At 37.7% G+C, this 20687-nt stretch overlaps 1 protein-coding gene across 1 annotated transcript; it reads left to right on the forward strand.

Moving 5' to 3' along the window:
* Positions 1-9837: 9837 nt before the first annotated feature.
* Positions 9838-13946, forward strand: LOC104211981 (branched-chain-amino-acid aminotransferase 2, chloroplastic-like). The gene is made up of 10 exons (XM_009761143.2): positions 9838-10078; positions 10624-10682; positions 10798-10969; positions 11058-11234; positions 11317-11448; positions 11537-11635; positions 11744-11860; positions 12081-12176; positions 12293-12405; positions 13704-13946. Exons 1-10 carry the CDS (start codon positions 10019-10021, stop codon positions 13816-13818), a joined length of 1140 nt encoding a protein of 379 aa, XP_009759445.1. The 5' UTR covers positions 9838-10018; the 3' UTR covers positions 13819-13946.
* The last annotated feature ends 6741 nt before the right edge of the window (positions 13947-20687 follow it).

Raw genomic sequence — 20687 nt, forward strand, 5'->3', positions numbered from 1 at the left:
TATTATATCTTGTCTCAGTCTCGATTATTGTTATTTGGCACATCATATCATTATTTCAGGCTAGCATCATGGCATTTTGAGCCCGTGTGTGTGTGTGACTGGAGAGTGATGATTGAGTGAGGCCGAGAGCCTAATATTGAGTGGCAGTATGGGATTGGGCTGCACGCCGCAGCGGGATATTGATTATGCCTTCGTTGTCTTGTTATAGCGCTTGGGCTGAAAGGAGCTCCTCCGGAGTCTTTACACCCCCAGTGAGCGTAGTTGATAATATTGAGGGATGGACTTCCCTGGACATGGATCTTGTCCGAAGTATTTATACCTGGAGATGGATCTCCTCCATAGGGCTGGAATTGCCTTCCTCCGTACTGGGTGGCTGCGGTCATGATGTGTATATATCTCGGGATGGATCTTCCCTGGGCCGAATGGCCATATGCAGTACCGAGTGGTTGAGGACTTGAGAGTGGAGGTACATGGTGCATTTTTCATGCCTTATCTGCATTGATAGATAGAGTTTTACTGAGCTTTATACTCCACACTGTTCAAATTGTATTTATTTATTGTTGAGTTGAATATTTGAATTGCAAGCATGCCTACTTTACTGTACAATTTAATTATATTACATGTTGAGGTTTTAGTTCGTCACTACCTGTTAGTCTATAGTTTGGACTTATTACTTACTGGGTTGGTGTACTCATGTTACCCCCAGCACCTTGTGTGCAGATCCAGGTATCTCAGGGCATGGTAGCGGCTGTTGACTATTCCAGTCGTGGGCTTCACGGAGATAGCGAGGTAGCTGCCTGGTGATCACAGTTCTGCTTTTCTCCTTCTCTATCTTCCTATTAGTACATTGTTGTTATTTCAAGACTATATTATTTTTGTCTTGTTTTGAAACTATTGTAGCGTTGTGTTGGGCTTGTATTTTCCGCTTTGTTTAATTTTGACTTTATATCTTTATTCGATTTTCAGTTGAAAAAATGGTTTTACTTAAGTTTTAAATGAAATATGGATTATTTTGAAAATGAGTTGGGTGGCCTAGTTTCACGATAGGCGCCATCACGACCGGGTCAGTTTTGGGGTCATGACAGGAACAGATTGAAATTTTTTTTACGGCTTATCGATTTGGGGCGGATTATTCAATTTTGTTAACGGAAAATCTGTTAACCCTTTAAGAATATATATATATATATATATATATATATATATATATATATATATATATTAAATAATAAAAGTCCTTTCCACACTTAACGACTAATGACTCGACCAGTATAGTATTATTTTACCAAACCCTAACACTCGTAAGTCAGATTTCAATTCTCATGAGCAACAACAATTCACAACTCACAAGTCACAACCCAGCCGCCAGCCCTCTCGACCTCGAGGCTTGCCTGACCTGTCCCTCTTGCCGACTCGCCATCTCGCATTTCCCTCTCGCCATAGCCAGAGAAGGAAGCAGCAGATTGTAAGGTTACTAGTTTAGTATTCATATTCAAGCTTAAAAGCAATGCAAATCTGCACATCTTTAGATTTTTTTAGATTAGAATAGTTAGAAATATTAACTAGACCTTATGAATAACCTAAACAAAAAGAAAGTTAAAATTAAGGTGTTTTTGTAAGTGTTAATACATTTGGTAAGTTATTTGTTGGTGATGATAAAAGATAGAGCATTGTGGTTAGTAGTAGAACAAGATTGAGTTGTTAAAAATGAAGGCTATGGAGGATGTTGTGAGTTCCACAGATTTGAAAAACAAGATTGAGTTGTTAAAAATGAAGGTAGAAAAGGCTGGAAAGACAACAGATGCTGAGTTAGAGGCAAGAAACATGAGAAGCTGAAGGCAAGAAATAGGTTTGGAAGTGCTAAAGCAGTGTTGGCTTTTTGCTAGTATGTACTAATTATTAGTATCACGGTAACAATGTAACATGAAGGACCAAAATAGTCCTCTGTAATACAGATTGAACTAGGCCGATAAATCGCCCGATAATAGTTAAATCGATACCAATTCACCTGATATCTTATCAGGTGTCTAGCGGATTGATACATTTAAAAGCCGATAACCGATAAGCCGAACCATTAAGAGTAATAAGCGCCCGATCCACCCGATAAGCAGCCCTAGAAAGGATCATGACCGAGGCTCACAGTTCTAAGTATTCCATGAACCCAGGCTCTACGAAGATGTACCATGATATCAAGGAAGTCTACCAGTGGTTTGGCACAGAATATAGAGATTCCAATATAGCTATTGAGTGGAGACGTGAGGTACAGCTGCTCGGCGTCCGCAGCCCCTAAAGTCCCCTTCTTCTTTATCTTAACAGTGTACTTTCCTTCATGTAGCTTTACTTTTATTCAGACCTTTATTTGTACTATTCTAGTAGCTCGTGCACTTGTGACAGCAGATTTCGGGTTATATTAGATATTTCAGTTGTTATGGATTTCCGCAATTTACCTTAGATTTATTTCAGTTATTTCGGCATCTTTATTGCTATATGATTTGAACTGTTAAAAATGGATAAACTATTCTAACGCTGGCTTGCCTAGCAAGTCAAATGTTAGGTGCGATCACGGTACCGAGGGTGAGATTTTCGGGTTGTGACACCCTTACAGCCCAACCCTAATCATCCGCTTAACACTAGGAGTGTTCGTCGGTCGGTACGGTACGATATTTAGATATTTTATTTTGGTATTTTCGGTATTCAATTTCTTAAAATTTTATACCAATACCGTACCTAATTAAATTCGGTACGGTTCGATTGTTCTCTTTTCAGTTTGGTATATTCGGTTCGGTAACTTCGGTTTATTCGGTTTGAATACTAACTAGTTCATAGAACCATAGATTGTAATATTCTTAATTAAAGTACTCAAAAGTATAAAACTGAAAAGTTTGTTGACAAAAGTTTTGTCCAAAACCAGCAAATATCAACCTATAGAAAAAACTGTACAAAAAGGAATAAATTTGATCATTATAAATGTCTTTTTACTTGTTTAGAGTTAATTTATTAACTTAGAGAATAAAAGGAAAGTAAAATTTTAGATTTTTTATATTTATGTTATAATTGATAATATGTGGTATATGTAATATAATATATATTTCAGTACAGTATCGAATTTTGGTATTTCATTTTAAAATACCAAAATACAATAACTAATACTATTATTTTAAAACTTAAACCAAATACCATACGAATACCAAAATACCAAATACCAAATACCAAAATTTTCAGTATCGACACGATAATTCGGTATTTACCAAATTATGCACAACCCTACTTAACACTGATTGTTCTATTTCAAAATTGATAAAAAAAAATTCTTGATTTTATTTTAGTTTGATAAACAGATATATTCCTATTTTATTTACATTGAACAAATAAAATAAAAATATTTTCTTAATTTCTGAATATATCAAGTTAAACTCGACAGATTTCTAGCTTAGTTTCTCTCAGCAATTCACCCACTATTAGAAGTTAGTACGATTCGCCCCAAAAATGAGTAATCATTAAATTTGAACGCGGTTTAAAGAAAACATGGGTTAATTCAATACGAATAATTAATAACAACAAGTAGATGAGTTAAAGACAAAATAAATAATCAAATTAATCGCAATGTAATGACCAAGCTTGATGTTAGATTGATCAGTAGAATTCGTCCTCGGTTGGAACCTCGATTCAAGCTCAGTCGCGAGTGAAGAAAAGAACAAATGAATAATGCCTTGAACAATTGCTAGAAGAAAAAAGTAAACTTTTATTGCATTGAGTTGCCTGTTACAATGTGCCAGAATAAAGAAAACCTTCCCCTTTATAAAGTAGGGGAATTTCAGTCCCAGTACAAGTCTAAAAAAGGTAGAAATCTTCTTTTCTGGCAAATGTTGATTGACAGTTGATATTGAACAGGATTCGTGTCGTAATATCCGGTTGAGAGAAAATATTATGGCTTCCTGCTCGTCATGCATAACCATTCACTGCGTCCCCCAAGGTCCAGGAGCTATGTTTGGCCTAAGCCCGTAATTTCATTGTGTCTGAACTTAGTTGTGTCATTCATTCCTCTAAGGTTTTGATACGATGAGCTCCTAGCTTTGACTATAATCATTTCGAGTCGTGCTTACCTTTTGTTCCTTCATCGGGAAGACAGAGAAATTTATCCCCTCCCCCCTCCCCCCATTTTACCTGTATATAGATAGTCCTCTCGTTTCCTGGAGAGTGGATTAACCGAAGCGATGGGAAGAGATAAATTTACCCCGGTTCCTTCTTCCGTACGCTACAGCCAAGTTGACGGGTCAGCGAAATGCCCCATCAACCGCATCGTTATGACTTTGAACATGTGTCATCCGTCGGTTGACCGTCCTCGAATGCGAAACGGCACGTATTGATTACCCTTTCTCTATAAAAGCATCAGCCCTTTTTCACTTTTTTACTTTCCGATTCTAGAGCTCTTTGACTTACCCTAGAATTCTTCACTTATGTCTAACCCCTTTCAAACCTTCATCCATTGTTTTCCAGATCTTTTTATTTGTACCTTCAAAAGTTCATACTCCTTCTTCAAAACTTTAAGTCAGACCTTCATACCTTCATCTCTATCTTCAAATCTTCATCCTCCTCTTCAAACCTTCATCTTTATCTTCAAACCTTCATATTTTCTAGAATCCGATGGCAAAAATATCCAAATTCGTACCACATCAGACCTCCCCTTAAACTTCCAACGTGACCATAGATGCCGAGGTGACCGTTCCTGAAGTGGCCCTGGAGCCCCCCTGGAAGAGCTTTGTCCCCGGGGGCTGTTCTATTGAAAACAACTTCAAATTTGAGAAGCCCTCCAATCAACAGGACCGAAGAGAGGGATTATGGAGGTACATATGCTCTGTTATTGATGACACACTCCTCATAGTTCGAGTGGACTGCAACTGGGAGGGAAAGGAAGCGGTCATCCCCGGGCCCAAGGAAGACATCACTACACATGTGGAGGGGTATCTTACCCCTTCACGCTCGCGTCGGTGGACCCTATAATTCTCGATTTCTACAAAAAGGTACGAGGTCTACCTTGGGCAAATTCACCCGTCCTTTTGGAGGATCCTAATCCTCTTCTGCCACTTTGTTAACAACACCGAAGCATCTCGGTTCACCCTCGACCACCTACTTTGTCTCTACAGTCCCCAAGTCTTCCGAGGGGGTTGATCAAGCTCGTTTGTCTAGCAAGAAAAGCTCCATTCTCAAAGATCGAGATCGGGGTTGGCAAGGGAGGTTTGTTCGGGTGAAAATCGAAAACTGCATTCCCCCTTAATTCTTACCATTCCCTAAAAAGTGGAACTCAACCCATAAGTTTTCTCCCTTCCTTGAGTACTTGGCACACCTTTTATTCTTTTTCTAATTGTATGTGTCCATTGTTGTGCAACAGTCGCCCGAGTTCCCAATGGAGTCCCCCACTTCAAGTAGTGGATCGAGGGGATCTGCAAACAAATGTCTTAATTCGAGCGCGAATGGTGCAAGCTTTTAAAGTGATATTGGGAGGCCAGTTCCCATGGTGAGTCCTCCTCCCGTACAATTCCATTTTAATACTTAACTTCCATTTCTGCTGAGTCTTTTTCCCCTTCACAGGTTTGCCCAAGACCACTAAGCTTCAGCCATTGGATGAGGACGAGGCCCCGTCCTTGGTTGCTGAATGCTCCGCTTCGGGGCATCACGGAGTTGCTGCAAAGGAGGAGAAAAAGAAGAAAAAGAGGAAGTCCTCTGGCTCCCCGGACGCTGAGGTCAAGAAGAAGAGGTAGTTGTCCGGGTTCGGAAAAGCAATAAAAAGAGTAGCAAAGGCAGGGTACCGGAGAGTTTTTAGCTAATATTGTCCCTTATCTTTGAAGGTAGGTCTATTTTGGTCCCTTAAATATAACCCTGAGCATATTTAGTCCCTTAAGTATATTAAAATGGAGCACATTTAGTCTCACTGACAGAATCTGTCCAAGATCAATTACGGGGTTGGTTTTGGCACTCACCGTCATTTTAATTTACTTATCGAAAATATTTTATAAACCAACACCCACTAATAGTACAAAGCTAATAAATTTAAGATTTTAACGTTGACACTTTTACTTTTAACAATTTCGGTTGAACTTTCCAAAAAAAAAATTTAAAATTTGAAAAAAATAGAGTTGCCAAGATCACTTCTAGTCATACTATTGATGCAAACGAATAACCAGATTGTATTATCACTTTTAGTCCGCGCCAGAAATTATTTACATCTAATAGCCAAAAAAGTACATAAAATTGTATAAGTATTGTATATTAACATACAAAGTGTATATATATACAAAATAATATATAAATTTTATACATTTTTCGGCTATTATTTTTACAACGGCTATACAGTGTCATTTTCTCATTAAAAACTGACATAGAAGGGGATATTTTTAAGGTTAAAATTTTAGAAGACTTTATCTAAAAAAAGAGGAATTAAAGTGATAATTTGTGTTATCCGATAAAAGAAGAGGAAACATTTTGCTTCAGAGTAGAAGATTTGCTTCATGAATCAGAGTTGGTTAACACTTTTAGTTTTTTAGCACATTCTGTCAGTGAAACTAAAAGTGCTCCACTTTAGCATACTTAAGGGACTAAATATGCTCAGGATTATATTTGAGGGACCAAAATAGACCTACCCTCAAAGATAAGGGATAATATTAGTCAAAAACTCGGTACCAGACCCTAATTCCCTCTTTCAGCTCAAGGATTACCCAGAGGATGATGATCTTGAGTTTATTGCTCATGGGTCAACCATCGACGAAGGAGAACAGGCGGTACCCGGGAAAGGTGGCCGAGAAGTCGATCCCCTTTTGGCTCGGGAGCCAGAAGGAGAATCAGAGGTCACAGCCTCCCAAGAATCCACCCACGCTCAGAAGGAAGTAGTCGGTGTTATCGACATCATGGAGTCCCCGTCTCACGAAAAGTCTATGTTCGACGAGGCTCAAGCCAGCAAAGAGAAATCAAATGAGACAGCACGGGGCGCGGACAAGGCCCTTAACATGTTTTTCAACGGAATGGACATGGGCACATTGGAGGATTACTCCAGGCTTGGTCACCTGGAGGTCCTAAAATAGAACGTGCCATCGGGAGCAGGCGAGCCGAGATCGAGCTCGAGCCCGAAGCTGGTGAGGCAATTCCCTACTCCGAGTGTGGATCCCGATCGTAAAAGATTGCTCGTGCTTACTATCCCGGCAGCTGCCCAGATATTGTCTGCTCCGATGGGAGTGGCCAGTTATCTTCACTGCCTGGTGATTGAGGATGCCCAGAAAATATGAACGAAGTAGGCACATCGAGCCTTTTCAATGAGGCACAACAAGCATTGAACCGGATAAGCTTCCTATTCCTTTTACCCTTTGCGAATCTTGCTTAGTTTCAGCATGTTCTAATGATCTTATCGTTTTTTTTTCAGGCTTCGGTGCTCCACCACGAAAGCTTCCTTCGGTCTCGAATGGAAGTCAGCCAGCTCGAGCTCGAGCTCTGATGTTCGGCCAAAAATACATATATTTATCCATTGTTGCCTTACATTCTAGTACTTTTAATCATCTTTTGAGTATTAGTTATATTGTTTTGTGCTTAATATTATATTTTAACTATGTAGGAATAAAGCGGTGTGAAGATGAAGAGATTTGGAGTAAAATTAAATAAAACATTGAAGAAAAAAAAGGAAAAAAAAGAGATGAGACAAAAAAGGAGGACATCATCATTATCCTAATGATTACATGCTAAATACACAACCAACACAAAGAAGTGAATTGAAGTGAAGGAAGGAATTAGAACGCGAAGATGTCACTGTTTTCAGCGCCAGGACCAGCGCCTAGCGTTGGCCTGGATGCTGTGTTGCGGGATTTTTCCTTCTTCGTTCGGGACAAGGTTATTTCGGCCCAAGACCTCTCCAACTCGTATATAAGGGGTTTTAAACCTAATTTGGGGGATATCTAACACACTTTGAAGGAGAATTCACGTGGGGCAACACACACCACGCTTGGGGGAGGCTTCTAACTAGTTTTTCTTCTCTTCTATTCTCTTCCTTTAATTTCATAGTTCATTAGTTCTAGAGTTTTTGGTGCTACATGAATGTTGTGGTTTGAAGCTTGAATTATTCTTATTGTTTTATCATATTGATTTATATATTCAATCTTGCGCTTAATTATTTGATTGCTTGATCACCAATTGAATACTATCTACGAATCTAGGATTGAACTCGGGAGAGAAAATTCTAGATTGCATATAAGATTGAGTAGAGCAAGACCTTAACTCTGAGGGGGGGCAGATTTGTGGTTAGGATAGGAATATACCTAATCGCCTTGCTTGGTTACTATACGGGAATTATTAATGTGTTCTTGTTAATCCTAATTCCATAGGAATATAGGCGTTAGGTTAGCTTGAATAAGCGAGTTGTACTTCGGGAGAAGGCTACAAGCAATATTAACTCTGTCATCCAATAAACCAGATAAATTAATTAGACGATTTAAGTGAAAAACTCAATGGGATTGTTAGCTAACTCATAGCTCTAGAATATTCACTCACATTGAATTCTTCTCTATAATTTGCCAACTTGTTTTCTTTAATCTCTTAGTTTGTTACGTTAGATTAGTTTTAGTTAAATATTCATACGTTAGGATTCGCTTGAATAGATTAATTGTTTGGTTTAATTTAGTTGATAGTTAATCACAAGTCCCTGTTGGTACGATATCTGAACTTACAATCCTATATTACTTGTCGACCACGTATACTTGCGTGTGCGTTTGGGAGCAACAAGCTCAAAGAGCAGATCCGGAAGGACATGTATAGGGTCTCGGTGAACAACAAGACGAGGCCTCCTCCTGTAACTGTTTACCCCCAAAAAGAGTAACAATTAAATTTGTACGTGGTTTAAAGAATACATGGTTTAATTCAATATGAATAATTAAGAACAACAAGTAGATGAGTTAAAGACAAAATAAATGATCAAACCAATCACAATGTAATGTCCAAGATTGAACAGTAGAATTCGTCCTCGATTGGACCCTCGATTCAAGCTCGGTCGCGAGTGAAGAAAAGAACAAATGAATAATGCTACAAGAACTAGAAGATAAAAGTAAACTTTTATTGCTTTGAGTTGCCTGTTACAATGTGCCTGAATAAAGAAAACTTTCCCTTTATATAGTAGAGGAATTTCAGTCCTAGTACTAGTTTAAAAAAGGTAAAAATCTTCTTTTTCTGGTAAATGTTGATCGACAATTTATATTGAACCGGATTCGTGCTGTAATATCCGGTTGACGGCGAATATTATAGCTTTCTGCTCGTCATGCATAACCGTTAACCGCCTCTCCCGAGGTCCAGAAGCTATATTTGGCCCGGGCCCATCATTTCACTGTGTCTGATCTCAGTTACATTGTTAATTCCTCCTTGATTTCGATACGAGGAGCTCCTGGCTTCGATTATAATCACTTCGAGATGTGCTTACTCTTTGTTCCTTTATCGGGAAAACCGGGGAAAGGTTTCCTCGATTTTACCCGTACACAAGTACAATGCATATTCATGTGTACGGGTTAAGTAGGAGTATTGCATTAGAAGAATAGAAAATATGCTAGTATCAGATAAGAACGTGAGACAATAAGAAAATAAAAAAATTCCAAGGAAGTAGCCAACCTTCAAATGTCTAAAGTCCAACGACGGATAGGAAAGATTTGGAAGCAAATAGTAACAGATAAGTACAGCCAGGTCACGACCTTTTAGTTTTTGAATCAAACTTTATATTTATCATTTTTTGGCAGTGGAAATTAGAAACCTTGATACATATCCTGTTAACTCCTACATTACGTGTTCAATCATCTCTCCTTCCTTCCCTGTTCATCAATCTTCAAAATTTCTATAAATCATTTCCTACCTCTCTCAGGATCCCAACTTTTCAAAATCGCATTGCAATTCAAACCTCGATTTTCCCTTCTATCAGATTCTCACCGTCACTTTATAATTTCCTCTTTACGATATTTTGAAATTACGCGGGAAGAGATTTATCTTGGTGTTTTCTGCAAATATGATTCAAAGGGCTGCATGCTTTCGCAGATTGTTTAAATCTTCAGCTTTGCCTTCAAAGGTCTGTCATTTGATCCAAGAAACCGATATTTTGTCTTTCTGTTTATTGGGTGTGTCAACAAAGTGTTAAATTTAAAGTAGATAAAAAAGAAAAGTTTCATATAAAGTGTTGAGACAGTTTTAACATTTTGATGCATTTTAAGAAAAAAACTATGGTCTTAACCCAAATCTAATATAATATAACACTATGTTAAAAGTGTCATTGGAGTGATTAGCTTTACTCGTTTCAGAGCCGTTGGACTTAGGTAGGTCAGAAAAAAAATGAAAGATTCACATATTCATGTAAGAAAATGTGACCGCCAAAGGATGCGGTTTAGTGGATGGGTTGTTTTTTCCTTAACTAGAGGTCTCGAGTTGGAGCTCTGGGCATGGAAAAATCCTTGGTATGGAGCGCTTTACTCCTAATGGGGCCCTACGCGGCGCGAATTCGGATATAGTTGGGCTCCAATGCGGGTACCGAACACCGGACGGAAAATCAAAAAAAGTCAGAAAATGTGAACCTTATGTCCAATCAACTCATCAGAGACCTCTGCTTGTTGTTTGTAGGTTGAATTTAGATACTACACGGCTCAGGCGGCAACTTCTTTACGACCTTCTGTTTACAGGTACATTGCATTTCATATGGTCGGAAAATTATTCATACTTGTATTCGTATTGGAAATTTGGAGCCAAGATAGGCCTTTTCTAATATTGGGACTTGGTCACTTCTCACATTATCAGTGATGATGAGATTGCTGATGTCGATTGGGACAATCTTGGATTCGGCTTAATGCCAACTGATTATATGTATGTGACAAAAAGCACTGAAGATGGGCATTTCGAACGAGGCCAACTTAATCGCTATGAGAATATCCAATTGAGCCCCTCTGCTGGTGTCTTAAATTATGGACAAGTAATTCTTCAATCTGCTTTACCAACTATAATCGAGGTGTTTTTCAAATCTATTTTACAAAACTGTGTCACGAAATTCATTCAAACAGGGGCTGTTTGAAGGAACAAAAGCCTATAAAAGAGATAATGGACGCCTGTTTCTATTCCGTCCTCATCTGAATGCAATCAGAATACAGATTGGAGCTGAAAGAATGTGTATGCCCTGTCCTTCCACGGATCAATTTGTGGACGCTGTGAAACAAATTGCTCTAGCTAACAAGCGATGGGTAATCATTTTTTTAAATCATTCAGTCATATGTTTATTAATTAATTGCAAACAGCAAATTTTTTTGTATTGAACAAGAGCAGGTTCCTCCTCCTGGAAAAGGATCTCTATATATTAGGCCTCTGCTTTTTGGAAGTGGACCTGTACTCGGATTGGCTCCAGCACCTGAGTACACTTTCCTTGTTTATGCTTCCCCTGTGGGAAACTATTTCAAGGTTGACATTTTCTTTTTCTTTGATATCTCTGTACCTAATTGAAGAAAGAAAAAGGTCATTGCTCAAGCGCTAGGATCTTTTGAAACAGGAAGGAACAGCACCATTGAAGTTGATTGTCGAGGAAGATTTTCATCGTGCCTCACGTGGTGGAGCTGGTGGAGTCAAAAGCATTACTAACTATGCCCCTGTAAGCTGTCCATGTTCTTAATGGTTTCAAAGAAAATTTATTAGTACTAAATACTGTCTTCAGATTCCATGTAAGTAGACTAGAAAAAGTTCATTCCGGATTGTGCAGGTTTTACAAGCCATAAGGAATGCAAGGGGGAGAGGATTTTCTGATGTATTGTACCTTGATTCTGTAAATAAGAGATACATTGAAGAGGTCTCTTCCTGTAACATTTTCCTTGTGAAGGTAGTTTCATATTCCAACTTCTATTATACTGTTTTTCCAGACAATAGAAATCAACTTCTGATTCTTCCGTCCCGGGGAAGGGCCGGACCACAAGGCTCTATTGTACGCAGCCTTACCCTGCATTTTTGCAATAGGCTGTTTCTACCCGTGACTTCCTGGTCGTATGGCAACAACTTTACCAGTTATATAAAACTGATTTTAAATGTTTTAACCTACTTAGGGAAAAGTGATTTCAACCCCAGTAGCATTTGGAACCATTCTTGAAGGAGTGACAAGAAAAAGCATCATGGACATTGCAACTGATCTTGGATACCAGGTACTGTCCACTTGTTATTCCATGGTTTAAGCAACTACTAAACTTTTAGTTATAGTGTGAATAAAACATAATCACAAGAGGAGCTTTGAATTAAGGGTTCAGCCAACATTGTTCAGGTTGAAGAACGTTTAATCGAAGCTGATGAATTGATTAGTGCCGATGAAGTCTTCTGCACAGGCACTGCAGTTGGTGTTGCTCCCGTAGGTAGTATTACTTATAAAGGCAAAAGGTAAGACACTTCGTATAGAAATCAACATCATTTTCTCATCTTGCTCCACCTTTCTCTTATGACAAGTTTATGTTGAGTGAAAAGATGGTATTTGAGAGTAATTAGAGTATTTTAAAACATATGCAAAAATTTAGGGTTGTTCCATGTTACTTCTTTGCAACTTCTTTTCCATGATCCTTCAATAATGCCACACTGAAGGCGGGTTTAGCTATAACGGATTTAGGGCTCAACTGAACCTATATCTTTCTACTCGAATAATCTACACATAAAAAAGTGAAATATATACAAATAATTAGAGCTGTCAAAACGGGTCAGCCCAGTCCAGCCCAAGCCTCGTGGGCTTTTAAATTTGGCGGGCTAGGGCGGCCCGGCCCTTCAATTTTTTTTAGAAAAAAAAATTCTTTATATCCTTAAATATTTTTACGTGACATAGTCGATTAATCATGCAAACAAATTCTGTTTGCTTAGAGCATATCAAAAGGTTGATATTTGACTGAGGAATCTCGTGATTGAAATGCGAATTCTCTATATCTCTTGCTCTTCTTTTTTAAAGTTACATGAATATTTTCTTAATACCTTTCTTTCATTTTTCTCAGATTCAGGGATTGTTTCAATAAGTTTATATGCTGGGGGTTTTTAACGTAGGATTAACATCATTTGCTGAGTTCATCATTATAGTCCATAAATTTTTTAATATTCTTGAAATTTGCTAGTGGTCATTTTTTTGTGTATTTAAAACTGATTTTTTTCTATACCGAAGAGCAGTTTAAATATTAATAATATATTAAAGTAATCCAAACTGATCATTAGCCACTTAGAGTAATATTTTCTTTTGAAAAAAGATTTTATTGGCTATCTGAGACTTTTCGAGTTTGTTATTAATTAAGCAAAAGAAAAACTAATTTTGTCATATTATATGCATGTCAAAAATCTAAATTCTAGTTGATATGGAAGGGTAAATGAACAATCTAGGGTTGGGGAATGGGGATTATAGTTAATAGTTTTTTTAGTTTTTACTTTTTTAAAATATTAAATATTTGATATTAATTACTTTTTGGCCCACGGGCTGACCTAGACCCAGCCTTGGTCAAGCCTCAAGGGCCATGAGGCTGATTTGGACCGGGCTTATAAGCCTCAGTTTTAAATGGGCTCAAAAAAATCTTAGCCCAACCCTACCCAAGTAGCGGGTTGGATTGGGCAGGTCGCACGAGCCAAGCCCATTTAGACGGCTCTACAAATTAAGAAATTACACTCAATTTATTGAACTTTTTGTTTAATTATTGGTTTTTCCATTGCAGGATTGAGTATAAAATAAGCTCGGAGTTAACATGTAAGCAACTTTATTCGAGACTCGTAGGGATACAAATAGGCCTAATCGAGGACAAGAGGGATTGGATTGTTGAAATCGAATGATTACTTTTTTTTTCTCTTTATTTCTTTTTATCTCTTCGCAAAGAATATAGATATGTAAAATAATAATTGGCAATGTACAAATCATTTGTGAACTATAATACTAGAAGTTATCATAGTACTAAGTAAAATTATTGTGTCACCAATTCAATCTAATTCACAAATCCCAATTCATTTTTGAGTTCTAGGCGAGCTGATGTCCCTGCTGAGCATGGGCCCTATATTTTTTTGTAGTAAATCCACTAGGCAAGGTGCCTAGAGTTAGTTAATATATATATATATATATATATATATAACAAAAATAAAAACACAAAAGGAGTTGTGCGTAGTCTTACACAATGTTAGGGCATAAGCTAAGTAAATTACATAACTCCTAATACCAATTTTTAGGGAATGATTCTCAAACTTGGTCATACATTTTGATCTATCCAAGTCGTAACATCAAAGTAATCAAAATTATGCATAAAAACTAGCCCTTTGTACGTGGAAATCACGCACAGCCAGTCTCCAAAATTGGTGCTTGATCGTCCAAAACATTGTCATCAACACTGCCCAGAAATTTGCAAAACTGGGCAGTTGTCTTCAATCTTCATTCTGTCCTCTTTGAGCTCACCTTTAGTTAAAATTCTCAGAATCCAAACTCTTCCAAAGCCATCTAAAAATAATGTGTGTACCTGCATTCACAGGAAACATGTCCATAGTATACGCAAATCCAACATATTCCATTGTCCAGCGTTTTTGTACATTTTTTAGTTTGCGTTTTTTGGTCAAAGATTCGTGTGACCTCCAGATGTGAGTGAGTAACAACTTTACGTGAGACCAAAACTGGGTTATTGAGGTAAGGAACTGCATTGAGTTCTCACTTCGCAATGCATTTCAGACACCCGTTTGTTGGCCCCAAAATTCAGCACCTCGTGTAATTCCCATGTTTAATAACTCGGGCAGCCATATGTTGCGTGTCAAAACTTGTGTTGTCCCTACTGTGGTAAAGATGCCTGTTGATTGTACTAAAATATCCAACACATTGGAGTATTGGATCTCCAGTACTTGCTTCCTATAATCGAGAAATACAACAACACTGTCCAGTTCCAGCTTCCTCCTTTGCCATCTTGTTTCCATACTTGTGCTTACCACTGACACATCTTCAAGGGAATGAGCACTAAGTGCTAATACCACCCATTGAATTTGTGTCGAATGGTAAGGCATGGATAGAGTAACATCTCCTGCAAAAAAGAACACAAAGTTAGTATAAAAACATACCCCCATGTTCTCCTCCTTAAGGATTTGAGCATGTTGATCATATATATTGTCTCCGGTGTTCTTCTTCTCCTTTGTACCCCTTTCCCTCCTCACCTCCTATTTCCTTGCAACTCTGATCCTTAGGTATGGGCATTGTAGTTTATTATTATTGAAAATCTTCCTTCCTTGAATATCCAGATCTCCAAAACAATGACATTCTATATGGCCTACATCCAAGGCATAGTTTGCAAGGTGAACTGCCAACCTATTGCCTTCTCTAAGATTATGTGACACTGCGACATTAGCTCGTGCCATGAGCTCCTTGATTTCCTCCACATATTCTGCAATTGACCATGGGACAACCCACTCTCCAGATATTACATTATGAAGTAGCATTGAATCTGTATGCAAATCAATAAGCACATAATTCTGCTCAATACAGTACTTCAAAGCATCTACTACTGCCTTTTCTTAAGCTTCTGTATTGGTACCCTCTTGTATTTCCTTGCCATAAGCATACACTACATCCCATATTCATTTCTTAGTACAAAACCAATTGAGCTTCTACCTGGGTTGCCCCTAGAAGCTCCATCTGTATTCACCTTGATCCACCCTGGACAGATCACTTTAGTAACCTTCAATGCTCCATTACATGCAGTAGGTCAGGCCACTTATAAGGAACATTTTGGAGACTTGGCTTTCTCACTTTAACAAGTGACTGAAGAGTAGTAGACATCTGATATATTACCCTACTTATAGTAGCTGGATCTCCATATTTGTAGTCATTTCTTCGCTTCCAAAGTTCCCACACAATAATGGATGGTAATGCTTGCATTAATTGGTTGTATTCTGGGCACAACATTAGCAGTCCAACATTTGATGACTACTTGATGAAACAACAATCCCTCCACTCCTATACCTGCACATGATAGGAAGCATGACCACACTTTGTTAGCAGCATAAGATCTAAAAAACAGATGGTGAAAAGCCTTCTCCTCTGGATTCACACAACACCAATATTTAGAATCCATTAAGTAGCCCAATCTCCACATGAAATCATCAAGTGGCAACTTGTTCTTCAAAACTTTCCACATGAAGAAGGAAATTTTGAAAGGTAGCCCCTTTACCCAGATCTTCTTGTAAGCATTGTAAGGTTCCTTCCTCCTCAAGTAATCCCAAGCATACTTGACACTAAAAGATCCATTTGTTTCGAGCATCCAGTAAGGATTGTCAAGTTTATTTTGTACACTTGGAGGCTTGATATTGTCAAGAATATGGGCAGCCAATTCCTCCAATAATATTTCATCCCTATGCTTATCACCATTCCACCCATCAACTTGCACAATATCCCCTTCATTCTAAATGGATTCATTGCAAAAGAAATTTGGGGGTGTGAAGAAATGTGGGGCGCCTAAACCTGTCCAGTTTTCAAACCAAAACAGTGAGGATCCCATTTTAACATGCCATCCAATTTTATTCTCAATTTGATCCCTACATTCAACCATTTTTTTCCATACATGTGAACCACCAGGCCTCCAAGGCACCACCATGGCATTCATCTTCTTGCAATTTGGCTCATGAATGAACTCCATAAAGAAGGTTTCATCCTAAAATTCCACCAAAGTTTGCAATACAAAGCCTTGGAGACATCATGTAAGGACTTAAACCCTACTCCACCCTCTTTCTTTGGTAAACACAAGGTATCCCAAGATACCCAGTGCCTAATTCTTCCATCAATAGAGTTGCTCAAGAAAAAACTAGCTAAAAGCTTATGAAGCTTATTAATCACAGAATTAGGAGGATTCACAGTGAGTAGACATGATTTGCAAAACATGTGAGATCAAAATTGCTCTTGCTCCAATTGACAATAACTTTCCCTTCCAGGATTGTAATTTGTCTAAAATATTATTCATAAGCCCTTGATAATGATCCATATTCCTTCTACTGTAAAAATTTTGACACCATAAATAGGTGAATGGGAATTCTTGTCTACCAATTACTATAATCCCCTGAACTTTGTCAACTACTTCTTCACTGGTTTAATGATGCATATATAAGGCAAATTTTATTTTATTTATTAACTAACCAGATGCAGCCTCACAGGCATACAAAACTTCCATGATCAACTGAAGAGAGGTTGCATCTAAAGATGAGAAAATTATGGTGTCATCTGCATAGGCAAGGTGATTGATCTTGGTGCTCCATTTAGGTAGACCAAATCCACAAAAGTAGAGGTTCATATGAAGAGCATCCAAGCCCCTTGAAAGAGCTTCAGCAGCAAGTATAAAAAGAGTAGGCGATAAGGGATCACCTTATTTAACACCTCTAATTGACTTGAAGAAACCATATGGTTGCCAATTGATAAGCATTGAGTACTAATTACTTGATACAATATCATACACCAAACCAATAAATCTCTTATTAAAGCCCATCTTCCTCAAAATTTTGGTCAAGAACAGCAATGAGAGCCTATAATAGGCCTTTGTCATGTCCAGTTTTAGCACCACATTAGGACCAGCTTTAGTTCTCTTTCTTATATCACTAATTATCTCTTAAGTTAACAATAAATATTCAATAATGCTTCTTCCTCTCACAAAACATGTTTGCTCATCCGAGATTAAGTTAGAAAGTAAGACAACTAACCTTTCATGAATCACCCTTGAAATAACTTTGTTTATGAAGTTGTTAAGAATAATTGGCCTCATGTCTAAAAATGTATTCACCTCTTTCTTTTTAGGTAGTAGTACCAAATTTGTATGAGTAACAAACTTTGGTAGTTCTTGTCCATTAAATAAAGCCTTCACCGTGTTAACAATGTCATCCCCTATAATGTCCCATCAAGCATGAAAAAAGCAGCTCGTGAAACAATCCGGACCACCTGCATTTTCTCCATTCAAACCAAAGATTGCCTCCTTGACTTCTTCCTTAGTAGGCTACTTGAGAAGATCTTGGTTATGTTCTGTCTCCACCATTTGTGGTGTCACGACCCAAATTTGGAGGGCCACGATGAGCACCCGATGCCTTACTCAACTGAGTAACAACATAACATATCTTTCTTATCACACCATCATGGGTAAATGGGCTAAAAGGGTCGTCATGAGATAACCAGAATAAAACATAAGGGATTACTAGACATAGGACGACCTAACATGATATGAAAACTTATACATGTGACATACGGGCCTATAAGGCCGACATGATCATTTGTACACTCAAAACATAGGCTGACAAGGCCATACAAGAATATATGCATGACATCTGTCTACAAGCCTCTAAGAGTACATAAACGTCATAAAGGTTGGGACAAGGCCCCGCTATACCAGCCAATATATATCCAAATCATACTGACCAAACGGGCAACTCCAGAGCAAGTAAAGTGCAACAACACCTTCCGCTGAGCTAATAGCCTACTAGGAGGACTGTCAACCTATCTATCGGACCTGCGGGCATGAAACGCAGCATCCCCAAGCAAAAGGAACGTTAGTACAAATAAAGTACCGAGTATGTAAGACATAAAAAGCAGTATATAAAAGATATGAAAGAAACATGGAGTAAAGAACTCAACCTGTAAGTCTGAATAGCTTTGTGAATCATGACATTTATAATGTCATGCATATGCATATAAATGTCATATCTTGTATAGGTATATGTGTACATAGCATCATCAAGCCTCTAAGGGCATCCCATCATATCATCACGGCCTTTATGGGTGAAACCATCAACGTATACCAGCTGATCTAGCGGTGGTGCGTATATAACGCCATAACATTTTCCCATACCCCGTATACATATACTATATGCTTATATAACTCTATCTATTCATGGGTTAATATACATTTTTAAATAAATGCAATGCATAGTAAAGTAAGTTAATAAGATCTCTCGAAATGTCATGAGACCCATGAAAAGACGATGATAGTAGGACATATGGGGAATCAAGAACATAGGAAACCCTAGTACTTCTAAGAATAGAATCATTTATGAAAGTTGTGTGCTTGCTCGTTTGGTTGTATCACATGGATCATGCCGAAAGGAAAGAAGGGATAGCCTTAACATACCTTAATTCCGTTGAATCCTTAATACCTTCCAAGAAATTCTTCAAGGAACTTAACTCAATCTACCATAGCATAAGGAGATTCAAAATCAGTGTTGAGTAAGGTTAAGTCCGCAACTTAAACTAGTAGCTCGTTTATGTAAATTTGGATAGCATCTCCCTTGTAACAAGGTCCTCATCCAATACCAGATACCAAAAACAACAACCAGAGCAATACAATAAGAACAACATCAAAAACAAACTCATGACAACTAGAGCACCAACCCTATAACAAAGAAATACATGTACAACTTAGATAGCTCTAGTATATCACGTATCTCAAATGATAACTCGATTCTAAAATAAAATTGGCAGCATTTCCCCTAATTTTACTGCTCCCTCAAGCCTACTATAGGCGAGATACAAAAAATATACAATCAGCAACTCAAAACCAACCTAATTACAATTCAGGACCTTCAATATAACAAAAACCCAAAATATACCATAACACACCCAATCAACAAGTTATCAATAAGCCTGAAACTGCAATGACAAGCGACCAACCTACTACCCTACCACATGTTGCATTTTTACATGAAATTTTTATCCTTCCAAACTCCATAAATTAGTAGCACAATAGGCCAACACGAGTGGACTACAAAACAGTCCATTAAAAGTGGAATACATTGAACTCACGGCTTCTGATCACCGTTTTGTGAGTTCTAACTATTAGGAAACGAAATTATCAACCTTCCTTGATATTTAAACACTTAAATACAGAAATTAGATGTTTTCTTAACTATTAAATACCTTCCAAAACTTAAACTACAAAGAAAAAGAGAGGCGATATAGCGATACTCACGTTGTAGGGATCGTTCTAATGTTATCGCTTCTTGATTTCGTGCCCGAGATGATAATTTTGTTTGAAACCCTTGTAGAGAGCTTAAGGGTAAAGTTAGGGGTATTATTTGGTCATGATCTCTGGAAAATTTAAGAAAGAGACGAGATAAGGATATAAATATCCATTTTCTTGAAAAGTCAAAAAGGTGTTACTTGGCACCCTAGCATTAGTCCTTCTTCCAACGCTTATAACTTTTTATCCGAGTGTCGTATGAGCGAAAGGTTAAGAGAATTGGAAACTACATTCGAATACCTTCAATTTGGTATATAATATGTCCCAAAAAGACCTCATATAACACACTAAATGTATTTCTCAAAAAGCTTCATTACAAGGCAAATCCTTAGTCGGTTTTTCTGCAACTTAAATCTGATTTTTCTCAAACTTTATATTTCATATCCAAACATCATATATATAGTCATATAATGACTTTAAACTAATTTAAATCATGATTAAGAAGTCTCATATTCATCTTAACTTACTTAAGACTTCGGCAAACCTTTCTTATCCTTGTAGAAGGATTTCGTCCTTTTTGAGCTTACGTTGGATAATCCTATAATGACAGTGACTTCTGATATATGGGATGTAACAACATGTCTCCTTAGAAACATTTGTCCCTGAATTTTAACTCTTAAAGGCTTGCAAAAATGGGGCGTAACATCATTAAATCACTTTATATATTGTCAAAGAAGATCTCATTTC

The sequence above is a fragment of the Nicotiana sylvestris genome, chromosome 11 (assembly GCF_000393655.2).
Source record: "Nicotiana sylvestris chromosome 11, ASM39365v2, whole genome shotgun sequence".
Classification (NCBI taxonomy): domain Eukaryota; kingdom Viridiplantae; phylum Streptophyta; class Magnoliopsida; order Solanales; family Solanaceae; genus Nicotiana; species Nicotiana sylvestris.